A 27,977-nucleotide genomic window follows, 5' to 3' on the forward strand; every position below is an offset into this window, starting at 1 on the left:
CTCCAACATTTGAAATCAGGTTCAGCCTGTCAGAAATAACAATTCAAAGAGAAAATAATACTACATCTGCACTCTGCAGAAGTCCTGCGCAGAGGGCTGGGATGGAAAATGTGAGATATCAGAGACAGTCTGCGGAGCTCCCGGGATCCGCCACTAATGCTGCCGATCACCGTGATCTATATGGCCAATTGCTCTGTCACTTTGTGGCTGTACTTTCGCACTCGGACTTTGGTCTTTGGACCTTCGGTACTTTTTAGGCCTTTGCTCGGTCAACCGTGTTGCACATTCTTCGTATTCCTAGCAACGTTAAATTTCGAGCCTCACAGTTCGATGCCACAACGTTCCATCTCGGAAATTGTTCTTGTATCACCTACGTCATGGGCTTATTTTATTTATTTTTGTTTTTTCCTTCTTGCCTTTGAGTACAAAGTAGTGGCTGGCTAGATTCCGTTAATGCTTTTTCCTATAGTGACATCACGTCTTGTTGCACCTTTGTAGGGTCGAAGGAAGAGGAGTTATACTTGCTCCCTTGTCTTCTTAATTTTCCTATCTCTCCTAGTTTTGCCTTGATTTCATAATAAAACTATATCGAGATTGAATTTAGTCGGATTAACCATCCTAACTTTCCGTAATATAGACGCGATGGTCGGACGCTCAAACAGCCGGACTTATACCTTGACAGTGGACAGATCACAAATGTTGTGCATTAGTAACTCTGACATTGTGCTGCCATTGGTTAGTCGAGGAACTCTTTTATTTGATCGATTTATGATCGGACCATACAAATTCACTTGAAACCTGCCCATGTATCATGTGTGCTGGATCCAAATCCAGATATCGTTCCATCTCATGGGTTTCCAGTTTCATATTGTATACACCCAACATTGCTATCATTCTATCTTCTCGCAAATTTACAAACCCTCAAGCAGGCCAAAACAGGGAAAAACAAAACAAAGCAGAGACATATGCTCAGCTAAGCCAATAAACCCCACATTCCATCGAAAAGTGTGACTTGCATGCATCCCGCTATACGTACAGCCGAAGTGCAGCCATCCCGCCCATGTATAAGTATCGACGCATCCCCCAGTAGTACCCCTGATCTGCAGGCCCAATACCTCTCTATCGTCCAGTTCATGCACTGTGCGCGATCTCTGAGCGATTAACTCGCCGCGGAAGCATCCTCCGCAGAAACCCTCGCCTCCCGTCCTCCCGGTCACATTCTTGTCGTTAGATGTTGAGTGCAGACACATAGAGTTTCGAATAGATTTATTCACAATGGACTAGCAGCATCTCCATTGCAACATAGCTCCATCTATCGAGTTCTAGCTCCAGAAGGGATTCGCCCAGGAGAAACGGAACAACAATCCAAGACATCCAATCCCTCGATAGAACAAACTCCTCGATCAAGGACCTCATCTCATCAGAGATGAGAACCAGAATCAAAATTAAATATTGATGATGATCATCAAAATCCAATATCCCAGATTCACAGACCTAGAACAGATCCCTACCTGAAGGAACTCAACTCCCCAATCCCCGGAAGTGTCTCAGCAAACATATTCCTGCAATTGGCCAATAAACCCCAAACCCAAGAACCTGGAACCTGGAAACTGGAAAAACTGAAACACCCCCGGTCCCAAACCCCCCCAAGCTCCCGAGCCAAACTGCAAACTGCAAGGCATGGTTGAAACCTACCTCAATACTGGGATTTTGGAGAGTTTCCGGGTTTCGTATTCGTGCGTCCGCGGCGGTGCGGGAAGACCTTCCCCGGGCCGAGTGAGGTATCGAATTTTCCGGTTCCGGGATGGCCCTTGCTGTCCTTTTGCTCCTGGAGTCTAGGCCTTGGGTAGGGGGTTGTTAATATTACTGAGGCAGTAGTGCTTTAGGGGCGCTCGTGTTTGTTTTGGGTGTCTCGTTGCAGTCTCGGTGGAGTCTTGTATTGGGGGACTCCTGGCTTTAGGTATTGGATTCGGGGCATAGCTAGGGGTTTGTGCTAGCTATATTGCATACATGTATTGGTGCCCAGGTAATTAGGTCTAATTTTGTAGAGACTTCGGGATGTCCCAATATATCGCTTGGGCATTAGCACCGGGGGGAAGGAGGCTTCGGTGCGGCCGAGAACGGCTTTCCCGAGAGATGCCCGTGGTCCCCTTCTGGTGTTTATTTGCATTTGGAGATAGCTTATATGCTTAAGATATGCAATTGAGCCAATGGAGGGTACAAGCTGCGCGCATAACTCATCTAGAACGCTATAGGTGAAATCCATTCAGTAGGATACTCGTACTTTGTACTAGCTCTTGGTTTCATTTCAAAGGATTTGTGTTATAGATTTCATAGTTGAACAGGCATTAAGTAACCGTCAGGCCTTCGAAGCAAGAATTGCAAAAATACCTAATATATATTTCGAAGCCAGTTGACATATTCATCTTAATCAAGTCCCTTCGACAATTCAAAAAGTCACTCAGGGTTGGGCCCAAGTGGCCCACTTTGTATGGTGATTTTGTCGTGCACGGACCAGCTCCATACAAAAATTGTCCCCCGGAGCAATTTCTAGCCACTTTAACTGTTGTGTGCACTTTTATCACCAAAATAGGGTCGGTGGGTATGTGTAGAGACAACGTTCATTTGTCTTCGTATCTTTCCTGTCACCCTGACCCCCTTTTTGGTTGTGATAGTTGCTGCCTCGCGCCGCACTTCAGATCACCCACTCCAACGGTACTACCCGGGACCCAGAATCGCCTGATCCTCCCTATAATCTCCTCCCCGTGCAGTGTTACGGGTCCCCTCGGGGGCTTCCGCGACGCCCGGCCTGGATTTTATGGGCGCATCTGCTATGGTGACCGAAGCCGGGGGGTCTTTGGGGCCTCTGTCCCAGCACTTTTTAGTGCGTCCAGAGGCATCTTTTTGTAGTCACAGTTTTACTGAATCTTTGTAGTTAAATTTTGTTCAGCTTTAGGGTTGAATTCGAGGTGCCTGAATAATCCACTTTTACCCTTCGGTGGTTGGTTGGGGGCCTCGGGACCTCTTTTCGCTTTGTCATCGTGCTTGGGAACATCCAGGGCTGGGGGCGATGTCATTGCGGGGGAGATGCTGAACAGTGCCGTGTAAATCCATAGATGGACTCGATATAACTATCATATTAGTAGTAGAATAATAGAGCAATAAGTTCTACCTAGGTAGTTATGTAGGTATTTTAGTTATTCAACAAATCGCAATAACTGTTGATCAGAAGACCTCTTTCCATGGTTGTGAATTGTGGGGGAAACAGTAGTTCGTTCCAGGTAGCCTTGGAATAGCCACGAACCAGTGGATCAGATGGAGACTAACCAAGATATGATGATAATCAACTGGAAATAAATAAAATGCAAAAAGGAACGAGCATAATAAATAACATGGTAAGTCTCCAAGTGTTGATGCTATCGATATATATCTGACCTACGTACATCCTATGATAGAATATATATATCCATGGATATATTGTTGCCCGACATCAACTACAAAAGTATGATCTGCCAACGCATCATGATATATTTAGTTACTTAGGTACGTAGATTCTATTCCTGTTAGCCTTGAATGTCAACCATGGCACGACGAAATTAAATTTGCGAGTTCATCAGGTTCCCTTGTAGCCCTAGACCTTCTCCTATCTTTGGATTTCGTACTCTGTACTCTGTACACTACAACACATGCACATGCACATGTTCTAAAAATTGCATCGCTTTGGACTATTCGATTTCGCACTATTTACGGAGTACTACCTACATACTATAGCGCCGGTCCGTGCGACCGGTACAGGTGCAGCTAATTATTGAGGTATTGCTTCCCCCAAATTGGTTGCGCAGCGACGTTATGATCTGGACGCATGACATTCGAATATTGAGACCTGACATACCACCTATGAAGTATCGAAGTATCTACCTAGGTAGTGCGTAATAACCTTGGAAAAACCAAAAAAGCAAAGTGACGAACAAGGCCTTGACTTGGCTTGATTAGGGCAGGAACCGCGCTGGCATTCCTGCCTTAGGAGAACGTGGATCACCCTTCGACTTCTCAACGCCCAAGGTTCAATATTCTTCTTCATCTCTTCACATTTGAATTTGAATCCGGGCAGCCGGACTTGGAGGGTGTTGGCGCTTCATCCCCGAGACACGTTTGGTGTGCTGCAGCTACAGCTGCGGCAACCCCAGCCATCTCAATTAACCAGCCACCTCACAACTCCCACCCTTTCTCGTCCTTTGACATCTCCTGATTTCGAATTGCTTCTGTTTTTCTCCCAATTGCATTATATTGTGCATTTAGCAGTGATTTTTACAGCCGTTGGGGCTGTCAACATTCCAACTGGGAGCGATCGGTCATTTTGCGATCGCGATCCTTGAGAGCTCTCCGCTGTTTCGATCGGTGACGCAACACTCAAATTGTCGCCCAATCCACAATTTCACCGACCATTCTTAGAGGTGTCTCGACACACTCGAAAAGCGTCTGACGAAGCCCACGACTCTTACGACCCATCAACGTTAACGACCTTTGCGCGGCAACGCCAGCCGACTGTTCAACGACCTTCTTCGGCTTCAGCTGATTCTCAATTCAGACCCCCGAGCGCTTCTGACTCTCAGCGCCCCTTACGTCGCATCCCTCGCCAGAGAGAGGTCAGCCAATCACTCCTCCGTCGAGCCGTCTCTTCACGCGCCCCGGTCTCACACCCCAATAGACCTCAGCCGGCGCGTACCACCCCGGTCTCTGTACAACACCCCCAGCCAGTGGCATCGCACACCTACGTCCGGCCCTTTCCGAAGCGGAGACCGACGACAACGGGTCTACTGTCGACGACCCGTACCAGCTCCTCAATACCTCATATTGGCCGCAGCGAACCACCGGAGTCTCTTCGCGCACTGCATCGGCAATCCTTTTCGCCCTCGAGGAAGCTATCCGTGGACCGCTGCAGCTCTCCACCGACTGGGACGAGGTGAATGCTTCTATGTCAGACATGGTAGGCGTCGCTGGCCCCGCTGGGCCTGTGGGCAATGGCCGTGTTCAAAATGGTGGAGCCCGTGTACCCCAGAACCCCATCTCAGGGACATCGCAGCCACCGAGTGGGATGAGGACACCTACGGATATAATGAGACAACGCCGGGATCGGGAGGCTCGCCGTAAGGCGGAACAAGAGGCCCGAGAGCGGGAACAAGAGGAGTTGGAACGACAACAATTGAAGCAAGAACAAGCTCAAGCCGAGGCACAGGCACAAACACAGGCTCAGGCCCAAGCCCAAGCTCAACAGTACGCCGCTGGCGTTGCCGCCGAAAATGCCTCCCAATCAAGAATTAGAGCACCACGACCACCAAGGGGCCCCGAAGGACAGCCCCAACCCATGCCTGTCGCTTCAGGGCCACCATCCGGTTATCGACCAGCAGTAGATGCTGCGCCGAGTACCCGACCATCAGAATACCAGACCGCACCACAGACAGCTACGACGGGGCAAGTGGCCAACCAGCCACAGCCGACACAAGCAACTGGTCAACAGCCTCAACACGGTCGCTCGCAAAGTGCGGCAGAAATGGGAGGTCAACCCAGACCGAGTGGGTTCTCCAAATCCGCCCAGGCCCTTCCTGCAGGACAACCTGGTGCTCCCCAAGCTCTTCAGCAGCCGAAACGAGTTGGGTTTCCGCATGCATTTGAGCGCTGGGAAACGCTTTCTTCACACTGGGAGGGTCTCACCAGCTATTGGATGCGCAAGCTAGAACAAAACAATGACGATCTAGAGCGTGATCCGCTGAGCCAACAATTAGCTCGACAGATCACAGACTTGTCTGCCGCGGGTGCCAACCTATTCCATGCGGTGGTTGAACTCCAACGTCTACGAGCCTCCTCCGAACGCAAGTTCCAGCGCTGGTTTTTCGACACCCGTGCTGAGCAAGAACGCTCGAAGGAAGTGCAGGCTGACCTGGAGCGCCAGCTCAAAGAAGAGCGACAAGGGCGAGCGGATGCCTTTGCTGCTGCCCAGAAATCCGAGAAGGACAAAATTAAGGCCGAGGAACTGCTGAAAGAGATGCGCCGTGAACTTCAAATATCCAAGGAGGAAGCACGTCGTGCCTGGGAAGAGCTTGGCCGTCGTGAACAAGAAGAGCGCGACCGAACCAATTCCCTGCGCAATGGAGAGCCCACGCTCGTCGGAGGCGTTCAGGTTGTGCCTATGGTTTCTGGTCTCCCTAGTCGTCACACCACGCGCCCACAGACTCGCGAGGGCCCATACCCCGGCGGCCCGACGGCTACAACCATGGGCACCGATGCGTATCCCGGCAAGTCCGCAGGAAGCGCTGGCGGACAATATTACGAGGATGGCACGCCCATGTCTCCTGCAGGATCTGACCCTTTCATTGAACCCAAAAAGGTTGACCCACCTACCTCAAAAGCCGCATACCCGCGTCCACTGTATGAACATGAAAATACAAGCGTGCCATACCCAGGCCCCGCCACTTCAGAACCTGACGCACGCTCCTACGTTGGCAGCAGTGAAACAGGCGACGATGAATATGCCCACTACTCTCACGACCCGCATGGCAACTCCCTAAGCTACCCACCAGGCCCTCCCTCAGAGGGAAGCGAGGAATATGAGCACTCCCTGCCAGAGGGTCACTACATGCCCGATGGTGCCTACACCTCTGCTGGCTCTTCCGCCCCTCCGCTTGCGCCCACCTCCGCTGCGGATTACAGTGGCGCCGGATGGGGTCCTGGCACTGGGTGGGAGTCCGTAACACCGCGCCATCGTCACCCTACGCGTCTCAGTGACGTCCTTGAGGAAGATGAGCCGAGTCGCACGAATCCCAGCCGTGCTAGTCTGGCGAGCCGTAGCCAGGCCAGTCGGAGTATCCTTTAATCGACGTTTTTGCCTTGTGATGTGTCCCTATCTGGGATCAAGGATTTTAACGCTGGATTTTACTTCCTGAGCTGATTGATGCATGCATGGGGAAGTTCGGAGAGGCACTCCTATATTCATACCGAATGTGCTATCTCTATATTGACTTTTCCCAAGCAGGCCTATTCTTGTTGGCTTGTTTCTCTGTGGATGCTTTGCCTGTCTTTTCCTTGCCTGTCTTTGTAAATTTGGCGTTTAATTCCCCCAATCCCCCATATTGCTTGCTGTGTTTCTTGGTTTTTTTTTTTGTTTCCTTTATGATTTAGTTTTGTTTTCAACGGCGATAATACTTAATTGCCCACCAACCTTTCTACGTAGTACTATAGGGAGGTGTTTATCCTTCTACGAGTTATCCGTCTACAATAGAACGGAGACAATCAAAAACAATTTCATACATCAAACAGTTCGATAAAGTACAGTATCTTCGCCAAACCCAAACCGATTAACCACCACCCAGTCTGACCAACGGCCTGACCAGACATGATGAGCAGCATAGGAATGGCCTCATCCACCATCCTTAACTGAATCACTTTCCCCTTCCACTTCAGCGCAATTAGCGTCAAGATTCTCTCATTCCGCAGCCCGCTCCTTCTCCTAACCGTTATTCGCATTAGCACCACCACCTCCATTCCCCCGATTCCTCCGCGCCCATCTCCGATTCCGCATATGTGCAAGCGAACCCCGAGTCTTCTTAGCCCAATGCTTAAGACACTGCGGACCCCTCAAACACCAAATCAAGATCTCCCTCGTAGCCAACGCATCCTCAAGCGAGTTATGTCCCTCACCCCGCCGAGTCTTAATCCCAATCAACTCCTCCGCAAGAGTATCAAGTCCCCAGATGCGCGGCAAAGCCGTCTTGGACGAAACATCTGAAAAAACCGCCTCAGACGTGATCACAGAAGTATCCACAATCCGACCATGAATCAAACTCAATGTCCGTAGATCATGTTGAAGAGCATGGCCAATGAGGACAGTATCCCGATTCAAGAATTTCCGCAATGCGCCACGTGCATCTGCATTCGAGACAAATACATTACCCTCCGCGATCGCGGTGTCCATTTTCTCCTGCGTGATCCCGCTAACGGGTGTCAGCCAGTTCGTCACTGGTGCTGTTGGTGTCACGTAGCTGTTTATCAGGACTTCGCCAGTGAGAAAGTCGATTGCGGTTATGAAGGCTAGTTCGCTGGTGCAGACTGTTGTTTCGATCATTTCGCAGTCTAGCACGATTGCTTTTCGGTGTCTTGAATTTGGGTTTGCGGGGCGGGGGTCGATGTGGTGTTGGTGTGGTTTGTTCTGGTGAACACAGGCTTTTGTGTTGATGGTCTTCGGGGTGTTGTAGCCTTGTGAATGTAGGCGTTTGGGGGAGTGGCATGTTGCGAGGAGGTATCTGATTATGAGGGTCTGTTCGAGGGGTTCGAGGTCAGTCCAGCGGTGTGGCATTGTGCCGTAGACTAGACTGAAGGTTGGGTCTGTTGGTGGGGGTGGGATGAAGAGGTCTGGTGTTGTTATGTTCGTTGCTGGGATTGAGGTGGTTGGTGTTTCGGTTTCGTTTGCTTCTGCGGCTATGGGATCGTGGGCGGATAGATGCAGGGAGGAGTGGGAAACTTGTTCCGTTTGGTCTGGGATTTGCACAGCAGACTGAGAGGGTTTTTCGGAATGAGGGATTGCCTTTGCTTGTTCTTGGTGACAAACTAGGAATTCAGGGTTTCCTAAGGATTGAGAGTGCCTTTTTGGAGACTGAGTAACGTCCTCTGCATCTTGAAGGACCTGCACTGGGAACTGAGGGAGTTCCAGGGGGCGGGTCCAGTCCCAGAGACTGAGAGGCTTGCTCTTCTTGTTGAGTGCCCTGGTCTGGGGACTTAGAGTCATCTACGGACTCAGGAATCTCCACATCTTGAGAGTGCTGTACTAAGGACTGAGAGTTTCGTAGAGATTGCGAGTCCTGTTGGGGAAAATGCGAGACTTCCTTTGCTTGCTGGTGGTCCCGAATTGGGTATTGAGAGTACTGCCCTGGGAAGTGCAAGTCCAGCGCAGAAGAGTTTGTAGCCCGCCTGGGCGCCCGTAAGACCTGCTCAGCTTGTCGAGGCTCTTGATACTGAGACTGCTGATGCTGAGGCTCTTTATTAAAGAACTCAGAGTTCCAGAACGCTTGTGGAGACCGATGCTTATTTTCTAGGAACTGAGACACCTGAAGCGGGAGCCAATAGACCTGTACCTTGTTCTTCATGCGACGAGGATGTGTTTGATAGATCGGAGTTGATGTCTGATACACCGGAGAAGGTGTAAGATAGGGTTCAACAGGTGGCTGATAAACCCCTGCTGGGGATTCAGGGACTCCCACTGGTTGGGGAACTTGTTTATATGTTTGATAGAATCTCATTGGGACTTGAGTAACCTGTCCTGTTGGTTGGAAGGCTTGAGGGGGTGGCTGAAAGCCTGGGGAAAGCATCTGAAAGCTGTGGGAAGGTACTCGATATACCCCTAAAGGGACTTGAGGGACGTTCGCTGGCCGTGGAGGGAGTGGATGGCGCATTTGACGGAATTGGTGTTGCGGAGATCGGAAGACTTCAGCGCGTGCTGGAGCGCTCTGCTTATGTCCTTGGTGGATCCAAGCGGATGACTGACCGGGCTGCATGATTGATTGTCGTACTTGTGCTGGTGGTTTCGGGGTCTCAGTAGATGGTTGGCGGGCATGGGAGGTTGATGGACGAGTCCGTGCCGGCTGTGGACGAAGCTGCATTGTTGGCAGCTGGGTCGACGGTGTATTCTCTGATGCGGGCATGGAGGCACTTTGGATTAGAGGCCTGAATTTGCCTTTCTGTTTCTGCTTGCGTTTCTTCTTGTGCTTGAGTTTGTCATAGATTTTGCCGTGTCTCTCGCTTTTGTGCGTAGCTAGGTCATCCCTACACGCAAAGAGTGCGTCGCATTTATGACATGGAAAGATGTTGTGCTCGTCCTGCATATGATGACCAAACGCCTGCTCTGACCTGAAATTCCGGCATTTGCACACAGGACATGGAATTCTGATTTCTTGAAGCGGTTGGCAGTCGGGCTGACCATTCTTGCGATTTTTGCCATCCATGGTGAGTGCGTTGATGGGTTGTCCAATCGTACCCTGAGGGTGTCCGGTTGTTGTAAGATAAAAGAAGGTAAGATGGGATTGTCGACCACAGACGCGTTTAAATGTGTTTGATATCGCACCTATGCGCCACCCAACAAACCAGGCACCATGTCTGGCAGACTATCGAGACTATCAGTGTAAAAGGAACTTTCAACTAATATACAGTCCACGTCACTTAGACGTTACTTGGACGTTACTTAGCCGTTACCTAGACGTTAATGTAGGTGTAATTGCTCCTATACGTAGTATCTATACGACAAATATAGCTAGTATACCAGTTCCCGCTACTTAGCCGTTCCCTAGACGTTGAAGCAGGTGCTATGCCTACTACACATACTATCTATAAATGATGCTACAGAAATAGCTAATATACCAGTTCCCGTTACTTGGACGTTACCTAGCCGTTACTTAGGCGTTAAAGTAGGCACCATACGCTCCATAAACCATAAAGTACTTTCATGAGCTACAATATGGTTGGTTACAGCTACAACCTTCTTTAATGGGACGCTAGAGCTACACCTCGATTGACTATGATGTGGGCAGCAAAAAAAGAGACTCAGTCAAACAATTCACGTTGCCATTATATCTTTGAGGCTTGGTACGCGCATCTCACTATGCTAGGTAGAGCAATCAAGCCAACAAAGACCTTATATAGCCATCAACTGCCCAGCCCACCTTCCTCCAACTTTCCGTTGGAAAATCCCTCAGTTATATATGGAAGGTTTCATAAAGGCAGCTTAAGTATATTTTTTATTATGAGTATTAATTTGAAATATATAAATATGTTGAGTTGGATCATCATCCGGAGTCATGGTCTCGCTCCTTTATTTTGAAAGTGACAACCGCACTTTCCTCGTGAAGGGACAGTCTCTCGATTACTATTTAAGATCCTATTTGCTCCTCTTCTTGTATACCTTTTAATAATTTCACCAACAACAGTCCTCCAACGGTGAAACTCCATGGCCAATGTCCCAGATCTATGGTGAATGGAAACGCCAAAAAGGGATAATTGTCTCTTTTCAGTATCCCTCAACTGTCATACACAAATCCTTAATCACAAGCACCTTCTAGTTGTTAGAAGACATGAACAACCGACCATTCACATCCTCAACGTGTACTGCCCGGTAAGCGCTTGGTCTATAAGCTGCACCTGCATCACCAATCCCGATGTTGGTCCCAAGTTCAAGCTGCTAAGCTTGGCGCTGACTCATTTCTGCACCATACTTGGGTAGCGAACTGTCGAATTACTAAACCACGCAATTGGAATTGTGTCCCACTAGTTTGGAAAATCTCCAGAGAGGATTGATGAGAGCCATTCTACTCCTGTACCTTTCCGAGCTTAGTTGCTTACAAATTTGTTTCATCGCCATATGCAAAGATAAACCTTCGGATCTTGCTCTTCCCTTTGGAAGATGACAGTCGCCCCTTCCTCGTGATGGTGTGCTGTCTTGCAGGAGTTCCTTTTTAATCCCGCAAACAGTTTGGTGTTACAAGGTTCCTTCTTCAATAACCAGACCTTCCCACACCTAGGGACCTCCACAACCTCCAAGGGTACGACCATCTACTCCATGATCAAGATCTATGATGAAGCAAGGAACTAGCGACGGGGTTATTCCTCAGTTTAAACCTATCAGCATACCTGAAATGTGGACAGAGAATCTTCCTAGAACCAGATGCCAAACAAGGGAGTTACATCACATGCACATTGCGCGGTTCCCAATCACACCCTACACAAAAGACTGAGAACGCTGGAAAGGGGACCAACACTGGGCCAGTGGTATCAGTCAGTGATAGCTAATCAGAGCTGCTGATGCAGCGGAGAGTCCGTAGAGTCCCCGGGGGTGAATGTCATAGAAGAGGCTATTATGATAACGGTGATGAGATCCCCACCACTCCCCGGTCATGTTTTCCGTTTTCGAACCGGACTATGACAGATGTGCTAGGTGAGTTGTTTCCAAGCAAATTGACCAATTCCACAACCGGTGCAGACCAGTCTTCTCATCTTAGAATGCCTAGAGTGTTGCCAGGTTTCCCAACTGCCTACGAAGCCGCCTTTGATCGAGACATAGATCTACGCACGGCCTGTTCTGCGGGCCAACCAACGAACGTCTTTAGAGTGTGGGGTTTATAACCCGCTGGACCAGTTCTGAATGATTACTGGCCTGGACCCCTAATGGTAGCGTGTATAGACTGCCGTTAAGAGACGACTGCGAAGGTTTTTGATCCTCTCAAACGTTAAACAGAACTTCCGCCGGTCTGATTAGATCCCAAAAATGATGAGAGCTGGAGGATACAATTTTGTTCTTTCTGGAAAGATTAATATTACTGCGAGCCCAGGACAAACAACGAACAATAAGATGCGAACAACTTCAAATTACTCCGTAATCAGCCTATTTTCTGAAGAGCACCCTCTGACTTACCAATGAACTACAACTATTGGTTAGGCCTCATTATTTACTTCTGGAGGTAAGAGGTACACCATCCTCATGAGAACGTGGTTTCTTGCAGGAATTAATATTTTAGATCTTTTTAAACAATCATCCTTCTACAACCTTCCGAATTCTACTCCTACCCCCAACCACAGCCTTACGATCGCTTAGTCTATGACTAAGATTTAAAAAGAAATACGGAACCGAAAGTTGCCCGCTTACCTTGGCCACTTCAACTCCTATCTCCACTTAAGAGCACGATTCCTTGGGACTGGATGAGAAGTGAGACACCACTCAGCACTTGTCCAGGATCCCCTTCTCCCCTGCTTCCCAGCTCCCATCTCGCCAACCTGCTGCGGATACCTAGCTAACAGGATTGGGTTAGTGGCCAAATATTGGCAAGTGCCGTCACTTGATCACGAATGCGTTGGTATTCTAACGGAGCTACGAGTGCGTGCCACTGAGCGAGCAGGAGCTCACCGACGGATCATGGAGGAGGCAAGTGTCATACTAGGGGTCACTCAAGGTTTAATAAACCCATACGGGGACGGAAAGTTTTGCTGGTCAATCTCTGCAATGTTCATAACACTTGAGCAGCGAATGTTGGGACTTATCCTCGATAGCCTTATATTGCGAGCGCAGGAACATTTGGACAACTCGACGGAAGGGTGAATTTTGGCTAACTTTGCCTGAACCACTTTTGGAAGACATCGTCCAGAGACATGTTCGAATGAATTGCCCTGACATCTTGGAAAGCCCATCATCCCAAGCCGAATCTCTCCAAAACGGTTCTCCTATCAGATATGGCTTAGTACTAACCTATAGATTCTATCAGTTTAACCTAATATTGGTTAGGCCTCACTTTGTGACTCGCGTTTGAAGGTGACAAGTGAAAAGTACTCCTTCCTCATGAAAAACGCGCTTTCTCGTAAGAAGTACCATTCAAACTCAGCCTTCAAACAACCGTGTTCTTCTTTCATTCTTCTTCCTTCGACATTTTCGATTCACATCCCACCCGGACAGAAAGCACAGTACGATCCCTTCATCCATGATTAGAATTTACAAGAGCACAAGGAGCTAACAATGACTAAGGATTCTACAATTTGGATATCACCACATTCATTCTGGGCATAGAAGCACAGCTCATTAAAGGCAGACGATTAAGGGAGATAACCCCCTGCACCGATCACCCCACTCCGTCCTCCGCTCACGCTAAAGCTGAAGACATTGGAAAGTGGCTGAGCCAGTCACTGCCAGTACCCAGTGATGAGGAAGAAGGTCCCCTTATCGGCTACAAATCCGAGACACCAAGTGAGAAAACAAACTCTAGGGAAAGCATAATGGACGAGGCCCGTCTCATCATGAGGGTTAGTGCAGCTTTAATCTGCCTATATGGGAACGGAAACTCATACCACTCTTCTTCCATCCCCCAAAAGCTGCGTACACTGGATAAACTCATGCTAGGGCTTCTATGGGATCTGTATAGGCTACAAACCCGAGAAAATGTCTGCTAGTGGGTGGAAGGTTGGTTTGTGGCAAACAGCGCTTCAAAGGATTTCAAACCTCGAGGTGCAGTTACCACTTCAAATACTATTAATTTATCAATCTACCCTGATATTTTGCTGAGCTCATCTTTATCTGACAACTGATCAAAAAGTGAATTTCGTATGAGATATGCCTTGGCACTATCTTGTCTATATTATATCAACATAAACAAGGCTGTGTTCACACTACGTAGTACCAGGGAAGTATTATTGGGCTTTCCCCGCCAGTCTTGCTCTTGTATTTTGAAGGTGACAAATAAGGATTGGTCCTTCCACAAGAAAAGGAGCACTGTTGTAGGAATGGGTATACCACCTCCTTCAAAAAGGCCTTCTGTCTTTCCTTCTCCAACATACCATTTCCAATCTCACCTCCAATTAAGAACTGTAAAGGTACAATCCATTAGTCCATGACAAATACACACAACATAATAAGCAGCTGACAAAGACTGGGTATTTACAGCTCGAGCTTTGCAACCTTCTTTTCCCCGTTAAAACCCCGATTTATCAAACCTCGCGAGTGAGTGGGGGGGCTGTTTCCTATCATTACTCCGTCCATAGCCGCATTGCACAGATAAGGCTAACAGCGTGGGAAAAGTGACCGAGAACCGACGAGTACCGTTGCAGCCAAGCCACCGAGTGCGAGGCACTCATCGAGCGAACGTTCGACAAAATATTATTGACGAGGCCCGTTTCATAATGGGTGTGAGTGCGGGATTGATAAATCTCCACGTGAGCACTAGCTTCTCCTACCACTACTCTCCAATGATCCCACTCATGCTCCTTACACTGGAGTGCCGTATGCTGGGGCTTGTCGGTGAGATGGCTGCGCTGCAAGCCCAAGAAGATGTTGAATAGTGTACGGGTTACCAGTCTGGAGCCAACGTTGGGGTACAGAATTTCACATTTCGAGGGAACAGCCGAGTATGCAGCAAGGACAATATGGATCTGCTATGAGATTTTGCTATAGTCATTCCTCTGATCAAATATTAAAGGATAATTTCCCATCGGCTATGCATTAGGACTATGTGTACGTTATATCACTGTAACCTCGGAAATAAGTTTGTTCAAACTAAGTAGTACTAGTCAAGCATTGTTGACGACTTTCTGAGTTGCCTGTGGGAGTGATCATTCAATATTACTTGTGATGAAGGGCTTCTTAATAGTTCCTCCCAGTATGATGCTGCTTTGTTACATTCGCAGATGTGCGCGCGCTTCGAGAAAGCCATATACCAAAACAGTGTAGTGAAACCACTAAAGATGCCGTAATCTAACAACAAGCGGTTGGGGATGCTCACACAGATGGGATCTCTTGTCACCAGGCGAGCTCATCTACCTAAATGGCATTACATGAGGTAAATAACGGAATGGGATGTCTCAAGGTTTGGTCGAGCTGGAAAGACGATAAAATGGACCAGTATCCGTTGATATAGAAACATTAAAACAGCTGAACAGATACGTTAAAGGAATGACAGAACCCCGAAACTCCTGCGGAAACTCTCCCCAGACGACCTCAACAACAATCCATTGATCTCAAAAAGCCCGACGTCACCCGAGCACACTGGGAAGCGCCTACCACCGCGGTACGCGACATGTTCAGTGGCTTTGAGGACAATATTTTGGCAGACTGCGACGACATGGACAAGATCTTAAAAACCGCTTAGACCTGGCGTTAATTTTAGGTAGACCTTCATACCCCGGAGAGTCGACAGATGATTCGGATGTACATCGACGCAACAGAGGCCCGACAAGAATACGAGGACCGGCTGGCAGCGGCAAACGAACGCATACAATCCCGGCAGGCCGGCACCATCAATTGGCGGGCGATCTAGTTGACACTACGGCGAGCGCCAGTTCTGTGGACACAACCATAGAGGTGGGTGACTAGACAGCCTAGGCTGACACAACGACAAAAGCAGGCGGCCAGGAAACTTAGAACCAAGCAGACACAACGCAGGATGTCGGTCCAACTACGGTGGTCAGCAAACCCCCTACGTCCTCTGGCAGCTTTTTATTCTTTAAACATTGAATTTTAAAACCACACAACATCGACTGACCAGAACCTTTTCTGCGGGTTGCCATATGGGATGGTTTGACGTCGACGTTGGTGCAACCTTTCTGCGACAGATCATACGGGATATGACTACACTCCTTCTGTTATCTCATGTTCTTAAGCTATGCATATACATAGCTCCGTCCGAAGACGGTTGGCATCTTAAGGTATCGGCAGATGTAACGGGCCGACCAGCCGCTCTGACGGCCCATAGATAGTGCTCGGCAGCTACAACAATACATCATCGTTATATTCCCCTACCTTTTAGTGCTAACAGACTCTATAGAAATCAACTCTCTCCCTCCACACTTCTCGCTCCTACATTTGTAGTCGCACCTCAACAGAATTATCTCGCCTACACTACCGAAAAGCGTGACTTCCTGCTACATGAGGAGAAGTTGCTTCCGTACAGCAACTCTGTAAAATCTTAGTGGATATTGCCAAAAAGTAGCACATAAAACGCAACATATACTAAGCGCTAGCGCCCGGCCGATGGACCACTCCAAGAGATAAGATTTAGACAAAGGCTCAGTGAACCTACTGTCATAAAAGATAGACAATAAGTCGCATTACCATCTATTGATATCTATCTTCATCTTCTCTAACGTAGTACTATGAAGAACATGCAGATATATTGAGTAATTTACCTTAAAAGGCTCTTTTTGTCATATTAGGATTTTGCATATTAGCTATTATGATAGGTGATTTTCTGGGCTGCATCCATGGATGATTTTAGAGCTAACCTAACCTTCAATTTGCTAGTCAAAATTTCTTCCTTATTTGGTAATAGGTCGTGTTTGATTCCACAACCACGGAGTTACACGAAACTCACGAAACTTCCAAGGTTGGTACGATACTGTAACAGTTCACGAGTGGGGCGCTCATGAGCTTCCCACGTGTTAGTGAACTTTGTCTAATTACGCCCACGTGACAAACTCAGTTTCAACGTCTTCCGTAACCCTCATCCTTAGTTACTCTTAGTCACTACCGAAAGCATTCGACCTTGGAACTACCGGCATGGGTGGATGGGAAGTTTATTGTGCAATATGCGGTGGTACGTTCTGTAGCGAAGTTGATATGGATCCTGAAGGGACGGACAAGGACTATTATCGGTACGAAGTCCTTAGGGATTGCAACTTGGAATGGCTAGACAAAGTCTGTGTTCTGGGTATTAACGATGACGCCCATGGAAACGATAAGTATGTGGCTATTGCGTACCCATGACACTACGCAGGTTATAATTTTTTATTGTTTTTAGATCATTTCTCATGGATGATGGTCGTTACTGGGATTATGTAAGGATCTCTCCATGTAGCACACAAAATATTAGGGTTAACCTTTGTCTTGTAGGGGCAAGTCCACGTTTCCAGGGGAGATGGTGATGTTGATATTCATATGACTGCGTATGCTCCCCCGCTACCTTTCGTTACTCCTTCCTAATGGTTATAGCTATCATGATTTTTCCGAAATTGGGCTGCCTTGTGTGTTTCCTTTCCATGCAATTTGCTACCATGATATTCTTCAAAGATGCCTCCGCCAAGAGGGCCCTGAACAAATCAAGAAAGCTGTGTTATTTGAAGTCTTCGAGAATTTGAACGGTTATCCATACGTTAGGCTGCAGCTTAATTACGGTGAACCAGAGCCCCTTGCTGAACAGGTTTGGCACCATCCTCAAGGCCAAGAAGTACGTTGCCTCGTGGAACTTGATGAACCGTGAAGGAATAACAAACGCTTACTGCGACCAGAGTTTGGTCGTCAATCCGGTTCAAATTCCCCAGCTCGAGTCTGAACTTGATGTTATCGCGAACTCCTTCAGCAAGAAGGCCACACCGAGTCGGCATTCCCACAGCGAAGATATTTTCAATACTCTCCCGTTAGAGTTACGACACGAGATTTTCAAACTTCTTCCAGCTGGTTCCATTCTCGCTCTCAAGGCCGCTTCATTGGTGATGCATACTACCGCCTTACCCTGCGACCTTTGGAAACGCACGTTAATGAGTGAAATACCTTGGCTTTGGGAGGTTCACGATATCGATGCTTTCCAGTCCCAAGAGGTGGAGGACAGCACTTCCAAGCTACTTCTTGATATTCAGAAGAAGAGTCGGTACACATCTGAGAATGATGATTACATTTTCGGACTTGCCAACAGGAGACGGATTTGGGGCATCTGCGAGCAGATTCGTAGCCATTACTTGAAAAAGCTCAAGGGTATTTCCAATGCAGAGAGCTAGCATGCTACTACAGGCAAACTGAATTATTTCCATTAGCGGGGGACTGATATCCCCACACTAGAGAGCTCCTACGATTCCATTGATGGTCTAGGAATTGTCACAGACCATGGAAGGCCCTCGAGGGAATTCTGGAATTCCTAGCCAAACATTATGTTCCCGCCGGGCCTTTGTCGCACTTGAGGAAACATGTGAGCAGCTCTTGGAATAATATCATTTCGCACTCAACATTTGCTGAGATCATTATCTTACGGTTTTCATATAAAACCTTTTGTTATGATTCATGGCTTTCTCTTTATAACTATATATCTGATGTGGAATTGTTTGCCGAACACGGCTAGCTTTCACCTTCCTTTTAAATGTCACAACTAGTGACATAGACCCATTAGTTGTAAATTCGTCGCAAATTCGTCGCAAACAAAAAGGTGACCTACGAAAGGTGGGGAAGGAACGCCCCATTCCGACTCTAAGCGACTATCATTTAGAGCTCCTGACTCAACCTCACCTTCGGGCGACTGGACATGCTTGGGTTCGGAGATATATCCTACGCGAGACAACCAAGGTCATGAGATACGCTCAATTTGTGATCGAAAGCAAGCCTTCCATGTGCTGGTCCAACGATACAGTCGCTGTTCTGGCCAAGTTGGAAGAAAGAATGAGCGAACTTGTAGGGGGAATGGTTGAGATACTCATTTGACAGAGCCCGTATAACCTTGAGGAGCAGGCTACCTGGAGTGGAGGGCGGTGTGCTTGGTGAATGGCTTGGGGCTTCGGGTGAATTTATCAAATCGTCAATCCTTTGTATTACCCTGCTCGCACGATGATTTTTCAAATGTGAGTCGAAGCCAGCGTATTATGTCCTATACACCGCCGTGAGGACTTCATTATGGATCACATTACATTGTATAATTCTTTGTTCAACTGGCTATATATTGATGTCAACTTCCACTTCGCTCTCACTTCGCTCATACTGTCGGTTGATCTCAGCCTGGAACTATATATCTATCAAATACCATATTACTATCACTTATAAATCATTTCTTATATACCTAACCAGTATGTCTAACAATGAAGGCATATGAGCCACACATGACATGGTTGCCCAGGGGGTATGTGGATATAGCTACTACGGGGGAATTGGTGTCGCTTGTCTTGATCCTTGATTCTTAGGCTGACAGTCGCGCCTTCCTAGGGGATATTCTTATTTAAGATCCTTCCTGTATTCGACATATTTTATCCACTTTGTAATTCACAGTTCCCGCTGGATCTCAAGACAACATGAAATAAAGGTGAATCTCCTCCGTTCAATGACTAACATCTGTGACGAGAAATGGGCTAACAACTCTGCATGTTCAATAGCGAGACCACATTGACGCAAATATCGTTCCAAACCCCGTGGATTAATCCGACACATCTACCACCAGTGAGATACATTCCCAGGTCACAACCGCATTTCAAACACAAAACTGACCAGATACAGTGGCCAGCGAGCGCCCTATTCCAGCATTGACCAGTGACCAGCTGGAGATTCTAACCCAACTACACGTTCGCCAAATCAGACGGGTTCAAGATAGGGAGGCCGTGCTCAACGAGGTACATGAGATCTTAAGCTATTTTCAGGCCCACGCAAACTCAACCCCGATTCTCTGCCGGAGCGACGGTGGCGTCCCAATTTTGCGCCTTTTGGAGGAGCGAACCGCGCAACTATTGGCACATATGGCTCGGTTACAGGATGAGGAACGCCAGGATCGGGCTATCGAGCGTGCTCTTTGGAGGCCAGACGGAATGATCCAATGATTGGTGAGCAGGCCAAGAACCTTCACTCATAAAACACCAACGCTGAAACAATTTTGAAGGGTTCACCTTTAATTAATTTAACTCTAAAATTACCGTTTCAGACACTATGCATCATCAGCAATGACAACGTAGACAATGCCAGCCGACGCGTTGTTCATGTCGCCCTTCACTTCGCCTTTCATTTCGTGTTGCGTATGTCACCGTTGACTTCACTGTCCGGCAGACTTTACTTTTCTTCCTGCGTGTTTGCGCTTTATTCGCCTTTGTTCCACAAAACACCATCGACATCGAAATCAATACCAACATCATACTTAGTATGCTTTTATGTTGTCGATGGCTCAAATGTTCGACAGCCTCGTTTTCTTTGTTTTCTGCGTCATGGCTTTTCGCTTTACTCATTTCGGGGTCCTGCTTACGCTGTGGACTTCATATTTGCTTCTTACGTATGTCAACTCAACATTGACTTAAGTGTCCGGCAGGTCGACGCGTACGAGATGTTAAGCTATTACTGGGCTCACCTATACTCAAGCCCCATTCTCTGCCGGAGCGATGCTAGCATCCCGGTTCGACGCCTTATGGAGAACTGTATCGGGCAAATATTGGGATATATGGCTCACCTACAGGACGAGGAAACCAGGGATAGGTCCGTCAAGCGCAAAATATGGAGCCAGAGGTAACGGGACAATAGGTGATAGGCAGGCTGAGAACCTTCACTCAATAGAACATCAACAATGAAATGATTTTCCATTATCTCAACTCTAAAACGACTGTTCCCGCAGCCAGGTTGAAGCCGTGGCTGGGATGGATAAAATTTGATCCTGGGCTTAGTCTTCAACCCCAGTTATGTTACAGTCAAAAGGATTTGTCGAGGTGTATGCTGTTAACGTGACCAGCGAGAGAGTCACGACTAGCTTGTTTTACTAATTCCAAAATTCCGAGCAATTTACATGCAATCAAGGATTCCTATATTCCAATCTATTAGTCGATATGAACCTTAATCCACTTCCCGTTAGTGGATCTACCGCTAAAAGGTATGTTGTCTCTTTAGGAGGAGTATAAGGATGACATTCGCTTTGTCATTCTTTGTTATGGGATAGGTAGAAATATCATTAAATTGCATGTCCCTTATCCTTTTTATTTCCATCATTCTTTAATCAATGAAGACTGCCTCTATATCTATATATTATATTATATTCATCGACCGCATTTACAACTCATTGGAATATTGGCAACGTTGCTTTATAGATACTGGAAGTACCTGATCACCAAGTACGCTTGCTTGACCGATGTTCCCCTTTTCGTTTTGAGTTGGCAGTACCGCCTTTCTCGTGAAAATAAAGGTTCCCTAATATCAAAATTTGCGTTGAAGGTCGACACTGGCAAAACTCTGTTTCCCCTTCTTTTCCCCCTCTTCATCTTATCGACCGTACTGTGAAGTTAGACCTGCTACCAAAGGTGAGATTCCGCAAGACTTCCACCAAACAATTTCACCAAAACTTGTCGTCTTGCTGGCCAAGTGTCTGGAACATACCCAAAATAATAACTGCCTGCTAACTATAAAGTAGCAAGATAGACCCCCCGATGGTGTGTTCCCAATTCTGGATCGTGCTTCAAAAATGATGCTCACAAGAGGATATTAGCTTGCCCAAGGCCTATCCCTCACACAGAATGATGCGCAGTTGGAGATGCTCACTCAACCCCGTGTTCACGTCTCTCGGCGGATATTTACCCGCAAAGTAGTTATACTGGAACCCGGTAGGATGATCATGTATTTCGAGAGTTTCCTGGGCACATTATATGCGGCACTTGGAGGCTTATCTGGGAGATTATCCCAATGCCAGACAGTAGGCGTATCATCTATTACACCGATGCGCGGTACAACAAAGTGGGAGTTCTGCAAGAAGCAAAACGCCGAATGCAGTGGATTTAGCCATAGCCAGGACGCCGAGTCAGCTTCCCAGCCTTTTGATCGCTCTGGCACGATGGTCGGACCCAAAGAAATGTCGAATGATTCACTCTATGATAGATGCGGGTCTGGGAAGGACAAGGAAGATGATGCTCTGTGTGTCCAGCAAGGACATGGAACTTGCTATGGCCGCTGAGACACAATTCGCTCCCATGGCGCCAATTTAACCAACATAGATCTAGCGATACTTCACTTTTCGATATGCGGTCGATGCCATAATTCACTTAATAAATTGCATGCCATTTTGTTTTTGGAGAGCATCAGAGAAATTGCCCTGGTAAGTGTGACGAATGTGCAAGCTCAGGCGATTCTGGTATCATAATCCAGCGAGAGTTGGAGGATTGAATCGTTATGCTTTTCAAGCAATCTGTTTTCACCTGGAAGTAGTAGATTGAGCAGGCGGTGGAATTGGAGATTCAGTGACGTGTGGTTGTCGTTATTGGTAAAGAGAACAACATATCTATGAATTTATCTCTGAGATTAATCCAACTCACCTCAAAGACAATCAAGTATCCTTCAGTCGTTCAACTGCTATAAATCACTTTGCTTGCCCGGTGACCTCTTGGGTGACACTGCGCTTTGTATTCTTTGTTACAGGCGAGGCGGTAAAAGTAGGTAGAAATATCATTATATTTCACTTGACTCTTTCTTTTTACAATCACTCTTCAACTAGTCGCTGTGACCTATCACCTTCCTGTGAAGTGTGCCTTTATATCTTTATATTGTATTGAATGTACCCGATTCAAAAGGCAGTATGAAAGTGAGGATGTTTATTCATAGCTATTGCCCTACCTACCTTTCACCAGCCTTACTCCTTCCTTTTGAAGGTGACAGTCGCACCTTCCTCGCGAAAACGCGTCTTTCTGCGCAGAGGTTATTCCATGTATTTAATATGCCCTCTCGTACCTTTATCTCCCTTCTTACTCAACTTATCGCACTTCCAAAATTGGATCTTTGAAAACGGTGAGATTCCTTCACCCTGCGACTAGTACTTGCGGCAAAATGATAAGCTTACCCAGGCTAGCGCCCTTCCTAGTCAAAGCTACTGAGGAGGCGGTATCACTGCAACACCGTCAAAATTAGTGAGGCACACCTGGCGATACACTGTTCCCATCCGAGGTTGAAACATATAGGCGACAAGGAGACAGTGGATCCGCCGCGACCAATTCCGGCCGCCAATAATGAGCAGCTAGCGTTGCTCACGCAGCTGAGAGACCCTACCTTTGACTCATGACACTTCGAGTCGCTTCACGTCGAGGGGTCACCGGATGTATGCGACTTGCCCGGAACGATACTTCTCCGACGATTGGAGGATATCATGGCCGCCCTCATCGATGGAATGATTGCCCTGCGCACAGAGAAACGGGTGGACGCGGCATTCGACCAAGGGTTGCGGCGTGAAGTAACCGACTGGTTCGGCAGAAATATCGTTAAAACAGCACACTAAGTATTAGGGGCCGGGGAGAGGGTAGGGCCTTTGATCTATTCACGTGTGCATAGTTCATCCTGTCCCTTCTCTATGCTGAATTAACATCTGACCACAAAATATGAGTTTCTACTCGTCTCTCCTGTGCTACAGTATCCATACTCGAACAGGCGCATGATAGCATGCTAGAAATTGAAACTACCAACATGAAGATAGTTTGGAGATCTGGCAACGTTCTCCGTTTGTCCCCATCACCCAAAGCTTTCCCTGTCTTGCCGTTTCTATAACGAGCAGATGGAGCTGCTTACAGAACTAAGACTACATGCCGCTGACCGATCCTACCTTTGACGAATGACCCTTCGAGACGCGGCATATCAGATGGGATATCCTGAGGGATGAATATATGACAACGAGCCATCTGATATCCTGGTTCTTCGCACGCTCGAGCACATAATGGCAAATCTTCTCCACCGGCTCATTGCCGTGCGGACAGAGGAGAAGGACGATGCCGCATTGGAACGAGACCTATGTGGCTAGCTTGCGGAGTAGGATGTGATTTTTTAGGCACAACATAACCTATGGGGGATAGGACATACAATAAGATCTAGATTTGGTTATTTCCTCTATTGCTCCAATCGAGCCAACTGACAATCAATTATGTCTCAGTCTTAACATATCTAGAATGTACTTTTCTTGCCAAGTGACCCCATATAATCATACTACCCGTTTCATTTCTTTGTCACGGTGCCCAAAGATAGCTATAAATATTACTCTTTCACTTTACTTTGACCTCTCCTTAGGATCAGTTCTTCAATTATTCAGTCCTCTGTCAACCATCACTTTTTTAACAGAAATGCCTTGATTTCCATATATTATATAAAGCCTACATCATTTTCTGGGCGGGGAGGAATTGAGGATGCTGGTTTATAGCGAATGCACTATTATTGCTGGTTACACTTCACGGGGCCTGCTCTTTGCTTTTTACAGGTAACAGTTGCACTTTCCTCGTGAAATCGCGTTTTCCATCGTACTCAGCACTGGAGGTCTTTAATCTCGTCTCCCTTGCCCTTCTATTTCTTCCATCTTCCTTCCACTCTAAACATCGGTCGTACCACGAAAGGTGAGATTCCAAACCATACGACATTGACTTCTGGCTAAATCATAAGCTTACGAAAGCTAGTTCTTTTACTTGTTGATACAACCTTGGAATCAAGGACACAATATTATTTCAGTTATCACCCAGACTACTGAGGCACACTAGGCGATACTGGCCCTATCCGAGGTTCAAAAACAAAGCTGACAAGGAGACAGTGGATCTCCCACATGCAATTCCCAGCCCAAATAATGAGCAGCTAGAGTTGCTCATACAGCTCAGGGTCCGCGCTGCTGAGCGGCCCTACCTTCGCCGTATGACACTTCGTGTCGCCGCCCATCAGATGAGCTATCTGGAAGGAATGATAAATGATGATGCATCTTCGGATATCCTCGTTCTGCGGACCCTTGAGCACATCATGGCAAACTTAATGCACCGACTGATTGCCTTACGCGAGGAGGAGGAGGCTGATGTGGCCTTGGAGGAAGACCTTTGGCACCAGGTCACAGGCTAGGATATGCATACCATAACACACGGGTGATCAGACCTTCCATTTATTCAGATGTCACTAGTTACTTTTTCTTCTTGCTCCAGCTGAATCAACCCCCGAACGAACCATATGGTTCCCTTCCCACTTTCTGTGTTTGAAGATATCGATGATATAACGGGTTCATGGTAGCATGCTCAAAATTGTAATTACCAACATAGAAGTCTAAAGATGATACTTGGATATCAGGCGATGTCTGGCATTTGGCACTAGCACTTAACCCGTTAGCTCTGAGCAGGCTTCATTTTTCCTCCACCCAACAAGGAATTGTCCGAAGCACTTGGCTTTCATATGGGTTCTCCAGCTTCATCTCTCTCATATCTATTCTTGGCTTTAATTAGCCGAGGTGGGGGATTTCATTCATTTGTCTGCCAACTTCAAGGAAAATGAATTATCTTTTAGTATTTCTACATATAGACGATAGAGTATCATAGCCCTTAGGGTAATACCACTTTGTTTATACCCGAAGTTTACAAGCCTAGTAGGAGTTGACAAATGGTGAAAACAGTTTACTTACATAAATCCCGCAGCCCTCTAGAAATAGGCCGTCTAATCTAGCCAACTGTCCGAAAATTCGCGATGAGGTCTCAACGGGATTTATGATATCGAGTCATAAGGCCACTGACCCACGAGGATACCAGTGAGTATGGTTAGCTATGGCTAGCAGATACTGAGCCCTTTTCTCCATTTCCGATGCCATCAAACCTGTCACTCATATCGCATATGCAGTCGACATTAACTTCCCCGCACACGCCGCATTAGTAAGATTTCCAGCCAGTTTAGAAACTCATCGTGAGGCTATTCTTCAACAAATGGAACGAAAAGCACCCCCTAGACCCTGTTGAATCAGTTAGCAGGGAGGTGGAGGCGTTTATCGGTGATCACACTGGAGGAATTCACCTGGTATTTGACACTGTCTTACCTTCTAGGCCAGCTTCACGCAATCTGGATTGAAGAGCACATTGATCAAACAGTAGAATGTGTGACTGAGGTACTGATTAGTCTGTTAAGAAAGCAAAAAAAATACTTGACCAAGAAGTTGATGGCAAAGTGGGACCATTAAGACTGATGTCACAATATATGAGTCCACCATGGGTTTTTGACTTTCATTAGAAGAACACCCTAGCTCTACAATGTGTCCTCTACACCAAGAAGAAAGTAGATCGAATTCACTTCTAATAAGCCATGGCAATGGCATCCATTAGAATCTAAGCGAAAATCTCCCTTTGGTTCCTAGCTCGAGAGAGCGTGGTGCTGCCTCACAGGATTTTGTCACGGATTGGCATTACATTTTCGAATTCTTTGTTTGAGGCCTAAACCAGATATATATTGCCAGATGTGAATCCGGTCTCACTTTCAGTTGATATCAATCTTGAATAACCCCCTATATCCAAAATCATTATGGCATCAGGTATGGTTCAATATATATATACCCACGCCTCTTAATAGCAGATACGCACTGCTAAGGTCTCCATATTGACCTGTGTCGGCTGTTTGTTTCTGGAGAGGCCGGGGGGTCGCGCTTTCTCTCGTAGCAAGTAATATTTATATCACTATCACCGATCTCTCTCCTGTTTTCTTCTTCTCTCTTCTCCCTTCTCAGCCTTCCATCTCGAGATCTCCTAAAAGTACGATATTCCCCCCAACCCCACATTGTCCTTCCGTCGCTTAAACATGATACTGACAAGGAGGAGATGGAGCTTCTCACGCAGCTAAGAGATCGAATAACAACCCGAGCCCCGGCTATCCAATGTGCCCCACGCGAGGCCTCCCGCGCAATGGCCCAGTTTGATGCTATGATAGAGACAACGGACTCGCGCCCCGAGCCCAACCCGGATATGCTTGTAATCGCCGAGCTAGAGCACATTGTCGCAAAGCTATTTCATCGATTGATAGTGCTACGAGAGCGGGACGTACGGTACCTGGAACCCTGCGAGATTTATGGCGCCAACTCACCCACTAGGCAGAGAGGACATCAGAGCACATGGTAAAGCCCCAATGATACACAATTATAATTATTGACACAATTGCAAGTACAAGGCACAGCCCGCGCTATGGCTATCGGACTGACTATCGAGGAGGCCACCTGTGCCAGGGCCCAGCTAGACTCCTTGCTGCTAACAATTGAGGCGGCAAACGAGGCTAACCCCGGAATTCCCAATTACGGGCAACACGGCGGGTAGAAGAGCACATACGCATCGTGCGTGATGCATCTCAACTCCTAGAAGAAGCGCGCATGACTTTGCTGCAATTCGCCGATTCGTATCAACCACCAGCCAGCGAGCCTCTATGGAACATAGAGAGAACGATAGAAGTTCTCATGGACGAACTCCTGGCTATGTAAACCGAGGAGATCCACGATCGTGTGTCCGAGGAGGAAATTTGGACACATCTTAGTTAAAAAGTAAGAGGAAGGCTAGGAGATGCGATACACGTTGTGGATCATAAATACGATGAGACACCGAGAACAATATGAAAGATTTAAACAGCAAGGTTTCGTTTCAAAAATGACAGTCCGCATATTGTAACGATAAACAGCCAACAATACAACCCACTTCCGATTCCCTTTTCGTATCTTTGCTACTCAAATCCACATTGCTGCAATCGCTAGAGTTGGAGTTCTGTATGTTTTGGAGAATCCCCAATGGCCGGTCCGTTTCTTTAATCCATCGTGGATGTTTCCACGGTTTATGATGTAATTGTTGATGCATGCCCAGGTGGCCAGCGAATATAAGTAGGCGAAAGTTGCAGATTGACCATATACACTTCTACACCTCTTTCAAATATCTGATTTTCCTTCCCAACTGGTCCCTTTTCTATCAAAGGGTATGGTGCTGAATCCACCGACATGCCAAAGAGCTTGCAG

The 27,977-nt window shown here is 47.1% G+C and overlaps 8 protein-coding genes across 8 annotated transcripts; 7 read left to right on the forward strand and 1 right to left on the reverse strand.

The window, feature by feature from the left end:
* Window positions 1-3,897: 3,897 nt before the first annotated feature.
* On the forward strand, window positions 3,898-6,871 carry N7487_010326 (uncharacterized protein; the record flags this gene model as incomplete). The annotated part of the gene is made up of 3 exons (XM_056878056.1): window positions 3,898-3,925; window positions 4,453-4,646; window positions 4,709-6,871. The coding sequence occupies 3 exons, from the start codon at window positions 3,898-3,900 to the stop codon at window positions 6,869-6,871; spliced, it is 2,385 nt and encodes a 794-aa protein (XP_056726636.1).
* Window positions 6,872-7,504: 633 nt separating this feature from the next.
* Window positions 7,505-9,992, reverse strand: N7487_010327 (3'-5' exonuclease; the record flags this gene model as incomplete). The annotated part of the gene is made up of 2 exons (XM_056878057.1): window positions 7,505-8,756; window positions 8,788-9,992. 2 exons carry the CDS (start codon window positions 9,990-9,992, stop codon window positions 7,505-7,507), a joined length of 2,457 nt encoding a protein of 818 aa, XP_056726637.1.
* Window positions 9,993-15,341: 5,349 nt separating this feature from the next.
* N7487_010328 (uncharacterized protein) lies at window positions 15,342-15,665 on the forward strand (the record flags this gene model as incomplete). The annotated part of the gene is made up of 2 exons (XM_056878058.1): window positions 15,342-15,356; window positions 15,477-15,665. 2 exons carry the CDS (start codon window positions 15,342-15,344, stop codon window positions 15,663-15,665), a joined length of 204 nt encoding a protein of 67 aa, XP_056726638.1.
* A 1,406-nt stretch (window positions 15,666-17,071) lies between these two features.
* N7487_010329 (uncharacterized protein) lies at window positions 17,072-18,285 on the forward strand (the record flags this gene model as incomplete). The annotated part of the gene is made up of 5 exons (XM_056878059.1): window positions 17,072-17,253; window positions 17,313-17,349; window positions 17,405-17,457; window positions 17,504-17,738; window positions 17,800-18,285. The coding sequence occupies 5 exons, from the start codon at window positions 17,072-17,074 to the stop codon at window positions 18,283-18,285; spliced, it is 993 nt and encodes a 330-aa protein (XP_056726639.1).
* Window positions 18,286-19,350: 1,065 nt separating this feature from the next.
* On the forward strand, window positions 19,351-20,079 carry N7487_010330 (uncharacterized protein; the record flags this gene model as incomplete). The annotated part of the gene is made up of 2 exons (XM_056878060.1): window positions 19,351-19,391; window positions 19,770-20,079. The coding sequence occupies 2 exons, from the start codon at window positions 19,351-19,353 to the stop codon at window positions 20,077-20,079; spliced, it is 351 nt and encodes a 116-aa protein (XP_056726640.1).
* A 1,868-nt stretch (window positions 20,080-21,947) lies between these two features.
* On the forward strand, window positions 21,948-22,181 carry N7487_010331 (uncharacterized protein; the record flags this gene model as incomplete). Its single annotated transcript, XM_056878061.1, has 1 exon — window positions 21,948-22,181. One exon carries the CDS (start codon window positions 21,948-21,950, stop codon window positions 22,179-22,181), a length of 234 nt encoding a protein of 77 aa, XP_056726641.1.
* A 2,699-nt stretch (window positions 22,182-24,880) lies between these two features.
* Window positions 24,881-25,078, forward strand: N7487_010332 (uncharacterized protein; the record flags this gene model as incomplete). The annotated part of the gene is made up of 1 exon (XM_056878062.1): window positions 24,881-25,078. The coding sequence occupies one exon, from the start codon at window positions 24,881-24,883 to the stop codon at window positions 25,076-25,078; it is 198 nt and encodes a 65-aa protein (XP_056726642.1).
* Window positions 25,079-26,889: 1,811 nt separating this feature from the next.
* N7487_010333 (uncharacterized protein) lies at window positions 26,890-27,294 on the forward strand (the record flags this gene model as incomplete). Its single annotated transcript, XM_056878063.1, has 3 exons — window positions 26,890-26,955; window positions 27,008-27,098; window positions 27,146-27,294. The coding sequence occupies 3 exons, from the start codon at window positions 26,890-26,892 to the stop codon at window positions 27,292-27,294; spliced, it is 306 nt and encodes a 101-aa protein (XP_056726643.1).
* Between the last annotated feature and the right edge of the window lie 683 nt (window positions 27,295-27,977).

This window comes from Penicillium crustosum, assembly GCF_028827405.1.
Source record: "Penicillium crustosum strain IBT 35664 chromosome Unknown utg000004l_segment0_segment0, whole genome shotgun sequence".
NCBI classification, from domain to species: Eukaryota; Fungi; Ascomycota; class Eurotiomycetes; order Eurotiales; family Aspergillaceae; genus Penicillium; species Penicillium crustosum.